This window comes from Centroberyx gerrardi, chromosome 1 (assembly GCF_048128805.1).
Source record: "Centroberyx gerrardi isolate f3 chromosome 1, fCenGer3.hap1.cur.20231027, whole genome shotgun sequence".
Taxonomy (NCBI): domain Eukaryota; kingdom Metazoa; phylum Chordata; class Actinopteri; order Beryciformes; family Berycidae; genus Centroberyx; species Centroberyx gerrardi.
Window position 1 is genome coordinate 28,448,234 of NC_135997.1, and position 12,234 is coordinate 28,460,467.

The window sequence follows — 12,234 nt, forward strand, 5'->3', positions numbered from 1 at the left end:
TGGCGCCACCCCAAAAAAAATTTAAAAAAGCAGAAACCAGCTCTGCGATGGATCACAGCGCTCCTCGCTGCCTCCTCTCAATGGTCACAATCTGCCGCGGCCTCAGACTGGCAAAACAGCTCTTGTTGTGCGCACAGTCAATCTGGTTTGGATTGTCGGAGCCACAGACAGTTCTGAGGGTGTATTCAGGGGGTTTGTGCTAGCAGATGTTTGGCTGATGTCCATTCAACAGACAAATACAGTGATCCTTTGTCTGAGATTAGCTGGAGTTAGTGGGACGTTGACATCAAGCAGTAAAAATCCCAATAAAACCAATTAAGAGCGGAAAACCATTGTAGGAATTTAAGATGGTTACGCTGTGGAACTCATTCTCAAGCCATGTATCACATAACATAGAGTGCCATACCATACACTAGGATGGATGCTTTTATCCAAAGCTCCTTACAGTAACATGAGTACATACACTTTTAACATGGGTGGCCCCAGTTGGAATTGAACCCCTAACCCTGACAGTGCCTTGCTCTACCTGCTGACATGACATGTAAATATAATCCCAAGAGCAGAATGTCAACAACATGTTTGAATGTCTGATAGTTGTAGATTTTCAGTTTTGCATCATGTCTGTGTATTACATTTCTGTTCTTTGGGAAACATGCATACTGTACCTGACACATAGATAGTGGTAATCTAGCTTTTGTCTTTTAACTCTGAAACATGAACATGTCATAAGGTTTATGGAGCATTGCTGTCAAGCTACAATTTCACATGACCAGAGAGGGCTGTTCCTCTCACTGGTGCTTCCTGGTCGACTGCTGATAGCACCGGTTTCTCATTGCTTTAGTTTTTTACATGGTGCAGTATATGTACGGTACACAAGAAGAGTATCTTTTCAAAGTCAGAAATCCACCAAAAATTGTGACACTGCTCTTACAAAGTGACAGATAGCACAAAATGAAAACAAAGTATGGTCATTTTTGAAGGATAGAAGGGAACTTGAGTCCTTGGTTGACTACATGAGATCAGATTACTGAGTAGACCTTCCGTATTTTAGAAATATTGAATGATGTCCTTTGTTCCAAAATAGTGTTTTGGAAATGAAGTTCAGGAAATTGAAATTTTCCCATGCAATTTAATGTTTGTGTGTGTGTGTATGCATGTGTGTGTCTCGCTCTCAATCTTTTTTTTCATTAGCAGTATTACCCCTCGGTTGCATCACATGCTCTGCTCCAGTCTGGCTTTCATTAGTGGGCTGGTGGAGTTTCCTGGCCAGCTCTGGAAACCAGTCAGTATTTCTAGCCCCCCCACCACCCACACCCCCACACCCCCACAGTTTTCACTGAGCTTTCTTGTTGCTTGTTTTTTTTTCCAGACTGTAATGCTTTCGTCCATAAGGGCTGCAGGGACAGCCTGCCTGTTTGTGCCAAGGTGAAGATGAAGGTAAGAGCTTCCTCAAAGTGCTCCAGTACTGATACTGTGGCCCTGTTGCTGATATTGACTTGTACTGTTCGTTCATGCTTTTATTCTGTCTTTCTCTGTCTAGTTCCCCAAACAGCAGTTTGCAGTACCAGACTCAAGCTCTGTTCCCGCGGTCACAATGAGGAATAAATGTGAGTGTGAAACTAAAACTACATTTCTTACATAATCTTCATGACCACCAGTTTCCATCCCAGCCTAGGTACTCTAGTTTATTACACTAATGTGTTTTACTGGGACATTATTCAGTTAATCCTCCTTTGTGTATAAATGTACGGCTAACTGCCAAAATAAAGGAAATGCTTAGATATAAAATATATTTAAAGTGGGGGCTTCCATGCAGGTTTGATCCCTAAAATGATCAATCAATTACCATAATTAGCATCCCATCATGCTTAGGGTGTGGCATCCCTCCAATAGAGTACAGTCACTTGAAGAAGCAGTGCCAAGGTACAGTGAAAATGTGGCAGACCAACACCCTATTAAGACACTTTATGTTAGTGTTTTCTTTATTTTGGCAGTTAACTGCCCCAAAATTAGGTAAAAGGCTAGTTTCCGCTCCTGCACTCCAAAAACAAGGGGTTTCTCAGGGGTTGTTCTGCGATCCAAAGGGAGCCAATAAACCTTTGGGTTCCTCACTTGAAAAAATATCACAGTCCCATCAGGTCCCATCAAGGTTCATAAACCCTTAGAGGAGATTAGATTATAGGAAACTTTATTGATCCCTATGGGGAAATTTGGTCATTGCAGCAGCAAATAGTAGTAGGATACAGCAAAGAAAACCAGAATAGAAATAAGAATAGGGCAAATGGGGGTTATATAAACATGTGTAACTGGCAATTCCAACACTCAGACAATGAAAATGTGCAAAAACATATGGATTCCAGCATTTATGTACAGGTTGTGAAATATAGCTGTAGTAGTATTGGTAGCAGAACGTACTGAGACAAAAAGGAAATGTAAGATTTATGAATTATGCAAAAGTTGAAGAATTAAATAATAAAAATAAAAAAAATATTTAAAAATTCCAAAATATCTATATGCACTATATTACAATGAGAGGAATTTGACATTATGAGAAAAGATAATATGTGAACGATTACAGCACATACACAGGGTCTGCATGAAGGGGAAATCCTCAAGGGGAGATCCCTCAAAGGCCTTCTCCTTGTCAGAGTGCAGGCTGCTGCTAACTATCTGTCTGTCTGTCTCCTGGTCCAGCCTCCGGGACGAGGGAGCGCCCCTGGTCGGCCATCTTGTCCCCCGACGACCACTCCTCCCTGGTGATGCCGTCATCACGGAGACACACCAGCATCATGACCTTCCACGGCAATAACCTGTCCAAGAGCCTCTCCATCAGCAACATCGCTGGGTGAGCTGGTGTGGGTGTGTGTGTGTGTGTGTGTGTGTGTGTGTGTCTATGTGGTGGTATGGTGAGTCTTGGGAAACCATATTCATTTTTGAATTAAATAAAATATTTATGTTGGTATTTGCATGTTTTATTGCGGCTGTTTTTTTAATTCATATGTGACTATTTTTTGTCTTACTGGTTTTGCTAACACTTTATATGACTATAACATCATCTAAAATAAAGTTTCCATTGTCTTCTTTAAGTAAAATGATTGTTGGTGAGAGCTTAAAACATGAAAACAAGAAATGAAAATACCACCAAATACATTTCGTCAGGTTTTATTTGTAAGAACCAATGCATTTTGAATAGCTTATTAATGCTGTGTTTGTGGATGTGACTTTGGAAACAACTGAGGCTGAATATAATGGGGGTATTATAATACATTATAACTCTTGTCAGACAACATCTGATAAATAACTAGTCATAAATATTCATAAGATGCTCGTACTTACAGTATAATTCATACAAGTGCGCTAGCGCTTTTTAGGCACTGGGGAGGGTGGGGGGTGGTATGCATGATTGAAGTGAATTAAACTAGGTTGCACAGTGTTGTTGTAACTAAGAGAATCATTGAACAAAATATTTAATTCATGGGTTGACTTGGCCACTACATTTAGAAAAACACCAAGCCTCTTCCTGGTGTCTGGATGTACAGCACATGGGCCTTGAGCTGGTTGATGCTTGTTTGACTTCTACTGTACTTCCTAGTGTACAAGCACACACTGGATTCCCCTTATGCAAGGCTCTACCTAAACAGTGCATACTGTAATTCCCCTAAGCACTATGTGCTGCAAAAAGCGCAAACAAACGAGCACTGCTCTTACAGAGGTGCTCCTCCTGAGCAGCTAATGAATATCTACATATAATGACATTATGCATCAGTAAGCATTATACACGGTTATAGGGCATTATGGGCGAATTATAATTCCTCATAATGTGTGACTGAGTGTAATTATAATGCACTATAGATATGGTAGTCCTTTTTAGTGTCTTTTGAGTTTGTTTGAAAATGCTAGACAATGCTAGATACTATCAGGACAAAGCTATTATTATTATTGTTATTATTGTTTTTATCTCTCCATCCAGTCCGGTGTTCGACGACATGCCCATTAAAGGCCTGCGGTACCTCTCCCAGTCCACTGACTCCCTCAACAGAACCAACCAGGTCACCGAGTCCATGGAGTCTCTCACTGATGAAGGTCAGCACAGACACACACACATACCTACCAGTGTCATCACTGCCTCGGACAGCTGCAGAACAGCTGTGATCTGAGACTCCATTTCCTAGACTGGAAAATAGAGAGGTGACTGGTGTTTTAATGGGATCAGCCCTCCACCGTCACGCCAACTCAGACACACAGGGTCAAATCTAGTGTGTTCAACCAGGATTAAAGGCTGAAACTCAGAGCCGTTATTTTGCAACGGCTTTAATGTCAGTGGAGTGGGCATGTACAGCTAACTGACAAAATGAGATGGAAACGCCAACATAAAGTGTGTTAATAGAGCGTTTGTTCACCAGGAGCCACCAGCACAGCTTCAGTGTGCCTTGGCATTGATCCTTCAAGTGTCTGAACTGTATTGGAGGGATGCCATACCCTATGCATGATAGATTGTTAACTGATTATTCATCATAGGGACCAGATTTGTATGGAAGCATCTGCTTTCAATCTACCTTGTATTTATTAAAGTGTTGCCTTTTTTGGCAGTTAACTTCAGTGTTGGGCTCGTTACCCAAAAAAGTAATATCTTCCTCATCACTATTTACTAAAGATATTCATTATTTGACACAAAATATTCATTTAATGATTTTATTACAAGCTACCATAACTTACAAGCTGTCGTCAAAAATAGTTCAGCAAAACTGCAACCACAGCAACCTAAACAAATCTGATGAGACTGTTAAAATGTAACTGTGAGCTGCAAAGTGTGAGTGCAGGCTGTGTTGTCGGTGCAGGGACAGAGATGATGGACGGCCAGCTGATGGGGGAGTTTGAGGCGGAGGTGAAGGAGCTGGAGGCGGACTCCTGGAGCTTCAGCGTGGACCAGCAGTACCTGCAGCACCTGGAAAAAGAGCTGGTGAAGAGGCAAGATGTCATCTACGGTACGTCTGACCGCCACACTCTACACTCTCTATAATGATTACCTGGGGCCGGATTCACAAAAGACCTCTGAAGTTAGATCTTATGAAGTTACCGAAGGAGGTTCTTAATAATACTCAATAGTTAAGTGCAGTTCCCAATATTTTCTTGAGATTGGTCTCATCTCTTGCAAAATTCTCTTGGTTTCTTACTTACTAACATCTCAAATGGGGCCTACTTAGCAACCACGATAGAAACAATCATAATCCATTCTGTGCATTGATTTTCCTCCCTAGCTGCAACCCATAGTACTTCCATCTAGAAACCAATTTTGAACAATTATTAAGAGTGGGTACATTTATGGTTTACTTAAATACGTAACTTAAAGTATAGGAAAACGCCCAGGCATTGGTTATTGCCTTTTGGCTAAAGTCCTATTAAAGGGAAATTCCTCCTTCAGATACTCTTACCCTGTTATATATTATCAGTCTGTGATGTTCAATGCGTTCCAGGAGTTATTTTGTGATGAAGTGTTGTAATTTATTTTTTTGCGGCACCCACTTTCCCTCAAACTGCCTCGTCTCCTTCTACTTCGTTAGTGATTTCCTACATTTCTCAGAATGCACGCACATTTCGACAACTGCCAGACAGCAGGCCTGAATTTGTTCCGTTCAGCTGTGGGTTATACATGTAGGTGGAAAGAGCGATAGTGGCTGTAAGAGCAAGCTTTTCCACTCGAGAAAAAGTCGCACCTCTTACTCAAAATGCAACATGTTTTGTGGCTGCATTGCATTTTTCTACTGAATGTTTTTCTGCTAAATAGATGCAAAAAAATGCACTTCAGAAAGTTAAGTTTTGTTAATCTGGCCTCAGCTCAGTAAAACACTGGCGCTAACCCCGCTGGCCTCACTGTGGTCCTGTAGCTGTGAGCTGAGCGAGGCACTATGTATGTGTCAAAACGTATGTCCACATGGCACTGTAAAGCTCTTTGGATAAAAGCCTCCACCAAATGTCATATGTTATGCAATGTTCCCTCTAAGCCAGTGGAGTGCTGTTTCATGGAAGAGTATGCAGGTTTTCATTCCAACCTAATAGTACACCAGCAGATTTCACTGAATAGTTCCTCCCTATCTGTTTGAAAGTGTGAAATTGTAGAATTGGGTTGGAATGCAAGCCTGGCTTAAATAGAACATTATATTTAGGGGTTGACTCCCACTATGGCCACCTATGCTCACAATGTATAGCCACATGGCACTGTGAAGCACTTTGGATAAAAGCCTCCACCAAATATCATATATGTGAGTCATTCTCTGACTAAGTGTCACTCCCCGGTCTGTCCTGCAGAGCTGATGCAGACGGAGATGCATCACATCCGGACGTTGCGCATCATGTCGGAGGTATACAGCAAAGGCCTGCAGAAGGAGGTGCAGCTGGAGGTGCAGACGGTGGACAAGCTGTTCCCTGCTCTGGATGAGCTCCTGGAGCTCCACACCCAGCACCTCCTGCGCCTCCTGGAGAGGAAGAAGGAGAGCCAGCAGGAGGGAGGAGGCATGGAGGGAGCCTTCATCATCAACAGGATAGGAGACATCCTGGTCAGCCAGGTCAGCGCAAGGGAGGGCTGCTGGGATGAAGCTAGGGGTTCTCAATCCCAAAAATTAGTCAGTGCTGCCTCGTGGCCACCTGTTCTAGGCTTAAATACACTAAGTGGTGAACTAAAGTGATGAATTTAATTTTCCCTTTTCAGGCTATTTTACTTGATTGATTACTGTAGGAAGCACAGAGGCTGCAAATATTCACTATATCACAAGAAAAAGGCATTTGTCAAAAAGATGAAAAACACAAGTTTATGTTTTCATCCTAAATGTGTGCATTAGAAATATATTCCATAAATCATCTTGTGAACCACCCAAAACCATTTCCCAGTTTGACAAGCACTGGAACAGGGAACAGGCTCCTCGGCTGTGGGGAAAATAATGTCAGCGCTTTGAATCCTAACAGCTTTAGAAAGTACACTTAATGGAGCTGCTACATACAAGCTCCTGTAACTTATAGACACGTTGTTTAGGGAGGCAGCCTAGCTGTTGAAAGGTTTCCGGTTTGAACCCAGGTGCTAACAGCACCCAGCAGCCTGCTACCAAATTGCCCCAGAGTACAAGCACCTATCCTTCATGTCAGTGTGTTCCTGCTCCAAGGACAGGTGGTGGAGACTAGCTAACAGAAGCTAAAAATACAGGGATACAACATGATGGAGCATCTCAAAGAGTTTCTGCTGGATAAAAAGAATTATCAGATGATGGCTATTGACAGACTTACAGATTTACAGATATCCGCAGTTTACAGATCTACTGGAAAGAGCTTACAATACATGCACAGTGTGAAGAAGTGCATCATTGGCTATTCACGTTATCAGACTTCCAGATGGCTACTATTATTATTGCTGTGTTTGTTTTGTTTTCTTTTTGGCTATGCTGTACTGGCGCCTGGTTTGTTTATTCATGCCTGTCAAATCCCGGTCCAGTTCTCAGGGTCCAATGCTGAGAGCATGAAGAGGGTGTACGGCAGGTTCTGCAGCCGCCACAACGAAGCCGTCAACTTCTACAAGGAGCTCCTGGCCAAAGACAAACGCTTCAAGGCTTTCATCAAGGTGAGACCTTCATCCCAGCTCAGGATCATATAGCGGTGTCCTTTTGTAGAAGTCCTCCTTCATGCATTGATCTTGTATCTATACTGCATTAGTACTGTATACAGCGGTAAACATATAACCATAAACCCGCTGGTGCTGAAGATACAGTTATTCTTTCTTCAAGATTTAGTAGTAGAACCATATATAGCGATTATAACACCGAGTAGTTACTAGAGAATTATTGTACCCTCTGATGGCTCAAAAGAGCAAAACATGATTTTCTTTCTTTTCTCCAAAACAGTTCTTGAGGCTAAAGTACAATACTGCTTCAGCAAGCGTGCAGTAAAAAATGGGACTTCTACAATGGCTACATGTGTAGATGCATGGAGCAGTAATGAATCATAATACATCATGCAGAAAGTCGTATCATTTTGATTTTCCAGACAACAATGTTTTATATTATATAGAATTTTATGGAAATGCCATTCTCTAATGGTTACTCTGCCAACTCTTGTGTTAACAAGGGAGCTGGTTAGCGATGTTTCTTGTTTTTCCTCCTCTTTTATATTCTTTTGTATGTACACTACTTGAGAGAAGACTTTTCAGTCAGTACATGTGTTGGAACATGTATAAAAGCCATAATACCCAAGAGGAGGTTCTTTACTCTGATTATGGAGGTTTCAGTGCTGCCAGCATTGCATCACTGTCATAACCATAATCACGATAAATAACACTCTGGAGCATTATCCCTAGATTGTTGTACAGCAAATGACTCTTGGGTTTCATCTTCCAGAAAAAGATGAGCAGCAGCATCGTGCGGCGGCTCGGTATCCCAGAATGCATCTTGCTGGTGACCCAGAGGATAACGAAGTACCCGGTGCTGATTCAGAGAATGCTGCAGCACACTAAAGGTTAGCTGCATGTTGGCTTCCTCTCAGCAGTCATTCATGCTTTTACTGTGTGTACACAGTGCCATGAACTGAAGAAACTAGAGACTGGAATTCTATTTCAAAGTTCCCACTGGGACAATCTTAACCACCTGAAAAATTCCAGAGCAGGGCAACAAGGCAACTAAGTTTATTGCGGTTTGTATGGACAGTCTGTGTATGTGAAATAGTTGATGCTTTAACTAAATGCCATTACAACATTGAACATGTAGCATCATAGTACAGCGTCTCTAATTGAACCTGCTGGGGAATGGAGGCGGTTCGGAATAAGGGTTAGATAACTAAAATACATTAGAATACTATGCAGTCATTCAAAACCTGTATTTAGATGCATCACATGAAGTCCGTTTCCCATCTCTTTTATTCTATTAATTCGTTTTTTTACTTTGTGGTTTCTGCTGGTGAAGTTTGAATCGATCTGTATCTGTGCTTTTCCCGCTGCCATCACCCAAGCATACAAATACACAACAAGCCACTTTCCTCATTTATTCATTACAGAACACAATAATTTGTCCTTCATTACAGGACGATGTAAGAGACAGTTGTTAACTCCAGTCAAAAGGACAGTACAAAGGAACTGTCAACGTTCATTTTCAGTCATTTAGTCTCATATTCACTCATACATTTTATTTTTTTATTATTTTTTTTTACTTAAAATATCTGCTAAAAAAAGTCCAATAATTGCACTTTGTCCAATATCTCATGAAGTTATAACGTCTTACTTTTCTTTACAATCTAACTTCCTTAGCGGGCGATACTTAGAAGTAATGCAGATCATTCCACTTGTCTTACGAAAATGTCACTTGTTTTGGGAAATTTCCTGAGAAAGTTGAGTTACTCAGATCTTTTCACATGTTCTGAGAAAAATGAGATTTCATAAGACATGAAATTAATTACAGGCCCATATGTCAAGATGGGTGTTTTTAGTGCATGGGATAATAGATCAAGCACACCTTGATTAGCTGAAATATTTCACACCATATTTGTATCTGATTTAAAGCAGCTTTCGTCAGCTGGCCTCCCACTGTGTACATTCACTCTAATCCTTCCCCAAAGCCTGTTTATAGTTCTATGTGGGATGGGGGAGCTGTGAGTTAATCCCCAAGGTGCTTTAAGAACACTCTCTCCTGCCAACTGTGATATATACCGAGTGGAAAAAACACACTGTACTCGCACAGTTAGAGAGACTATTTTGATGCTGGAGCACAACAACCACAGGACAAAAATATTCCACACTGGGGAAAAATGTTCCACACTGAGTTAAAAACTGGGTGTACAATATACAAGACATGCATATCACAGTCGCTTTGACTCTCAGGCTTTCCTCAGTGAGCAGGCCAGCAGACCTGTAGACCACTGGCGGTATTAGTCTTTCACTACTTCTCTAAATTCTAATTCCTATCATAAAGAATCCCACTTCAATTCCCTGTGTTGGCAAGCATCTGCCCTGCTGAAGTGTCCTTGAGCAAGACACTGGCTCATTATCAAATCCAAGAACTTCAAGTCGGTACTTGTGACCTTGTAGAGAAAGTTCTTCCCAAGTTGTCTTGGAGAGAACGATCTTCTCATGAAAGCAACCACAGAGAAGCTTCCTTACAGTTTGAGATGGGCTGTGTGCTTCTCGTCGTGCGTGCGATCAACTGGCTCTGTTTAGACTGTAGCGCTGCTCAGACGTGATGTGTCATTCTCACAATGAATCTTGGGACATCCCATTTGTTCCTGTTGGTCAAATCACCATCAGCTGGGAAGTAAACCTCATTGGTTTGGAATCGTGCTTCGGTGATTTAGATATTACATAAAATGCATCATGGAGGACACAAGAATGCACAAGAGTTTTAGAGCCACCGTAATCTTGCCGAGTACATGATAAACTCTCTCCCCTTCCTCATCAACTACTGTCGATATGCTCTTGAGCAAGTCACTGAACCCCCAACTGCTCCAGCAGAGCTCCCAGTGTGAGTATTGGAACTGTATGAATGTGAAGCAGGGTAAGGCTGAAAAAGAACATGGCTTGCATTCAACCTTCCCTGGATAAATGGATACATAAAGGTTAAAAAATCATTGCATTGAGCCTTAAAATCATATTTTATTTTCTTAAAACAAGTGAAACAATCTGACAATGGACTGAGATAATTTTCCCACTGGCCGTTCTGTTTTCAACATACAAAATCTTGAGAAACAAGTTGAGCTGCATTGGAAACAAGTGAAATGATCTCAGACCGCTGGCAGAATTGTTTCTTTCACTTTTCATAAGAGAAAATAAAATCTTGTGACTCAACACTTGATTAAATGATTTGGTGAGGTGTGCTTCAGTTCAACTGTGACTGGCTTTTGCACATATAAATACTCTTTCGCCCTGCTTCACATTCACACACTCCCGCCTGCTACACTATGTGTTTGTGTAGCTTGCATCTGTCAGACTTTTATTTTAGTCACGAATCTGCCGTTTTTCTATCCAGACAGACTTAACAATGCATAATCAGACATGGAGTTCAGTTTTTTGCTCAAGGAAACTTTGCTGTTGCTGCGATGGAACCTTGCGGTTACAGGACAGTTTCTCTAAATGTTGGACTGCTACGCTGCTGCCTTCCTAACCTCTGTCCTCCCACGATGCGCGCAGAGGGCGAGGAGGACTACGAGGACCTGACGGACGCCGTGCGGCTCGTCAAGGAGGTGATCGCGGCGGTGGACGGCAAGGTGAACGAGCACGAGAAGAAGCGTCGCCTGAAGGAATTCCACGTCCGCACGGACAGCAAGTCCATCATGATGATGAAGAGCGGCCAGATGTTCGCCAGGGAGGATCTGCTGAGGAGGAGGCTGATCCACGACGGAGCGCTGCAGCTGAAGAACAGCCAGGGAAGACTGAAGGGTGAGGAGACGCTTACTGACTGGTTTACTGACTGACTGACTGACTGACTGACTGACTGTAGAATGAAGACTGAATGAAAGATACTGCCATGACACAAACTGACCAACTGACTGACTGACTGACTGGCGGACTGACAGACACACTTCTCTCTCTGTAAAAATGTAGACTGCAGAAATGTGGACATGTGTTCATGTGTTTAAACTTCTCCTCTTTCCATCCCCAACTTCTTCTTCTCTCTCTTTTGGTCCTCCAGACGTCCACGCTCTGCTCCTATCAGACGTCTTCGTCTTCCTCCAAGAGAAAGACCAGAAATATGTCTTCGCCTTGCTGGTATGACGCTGCTTTCATCTCTCTCTCTTTCTTTCTCCCTCTCTCTTTCCCCTATCTCTCTCTCTCTCTCCTTCCCTCTACTGGTTAAATATTGGCATTGCCATCGCTGCCCTTTCAAGAGGCCTTCCTTACCCCTCCTTCCTTACCTCCTCCTGTCCTTCCTTCCTTCCTCCCCTCGTTCCTTCCCTCCATCCCTCCCTCCCTCCATTCCCAGTAATAAAGGTCCTATTGAGCGCTGCCAGAGAGGTTGTTATCGCATTTTCCTATCCCACTGTTGTTGTTGCTGTTAGCATTAGCTGGCCTGCTAGCTCTCCCATTGTGTAACATTGTCCGCTGCTAGTTAGCAGCACCTAATAAAGCCCAACTAGGCCTCAGGCATCCGGCCCAGCCGTTGCACGTTATATAGCTTTTGAGCTGGTTTTTCCATGTTTACAACAATTACGGTTTCATGGCACATTGTCCACACACACACACACACGCACAGTATGGGGAATGGAAACAGT

General features: G+C 42.4%; 1 protein-coding gene across 6 annotated transcripts in view; it reads left to right on the top strand.

Moving 5' to 3' along the window:
• The window catches only part of akap13a (A-kinase anchoring protein 13a), a 48,913-nt gene that overhangs the window by 17,032 nt on the left and 19,647 nt on the right, over window positions 1-12,234 (top strand). For 5 of the 6 annotated variants that reach the window (XM_078282595.1, XM_078282599.1, XM_078282603.1 and 2 more), the window contains 10 exons: window positions 1,370-1,437; window positions 1,541-1,607; window positions 2,695-2,845; window positions 3,971-4,083; window positions 4,839-4,985; window positions 6,307-6,563; window positions 7,481-7,606; window positions 8,379-8,496; window positions 11,153-11,401; window positions 11,655-11,731. In XM_078282595.1, coding sequence (XP_078138721.1) covers window positions 1,370-1,437; window positions 1,541-1,607; window positions 2,695-2,845; window positions 3,971-4,083; window positions 4,839-4,985; window positions 6,307-6,563; window positions 7,481-7,606; window positions 8,379-8,496; window positions 11,153-11,401; window positions 11,655-11,731 — 1,373 coding nt within the window. The remainder of the gene's footprint in view (window positions 1-1,369; window positions 1,438-1,540; window positions 1,608-2,694; window positions 2,846-3,970; window positions 4,084-4,838; window positions 4,986-6,306; window positions 6,564-7,480; window positions 7,607-8,378; window positions 8,497-11,152; window positions 11,402-11,654; window positions 11,732-12,234) is intronic. The other variant, XM_078282600.1, reaches the window with a different exon arrangement.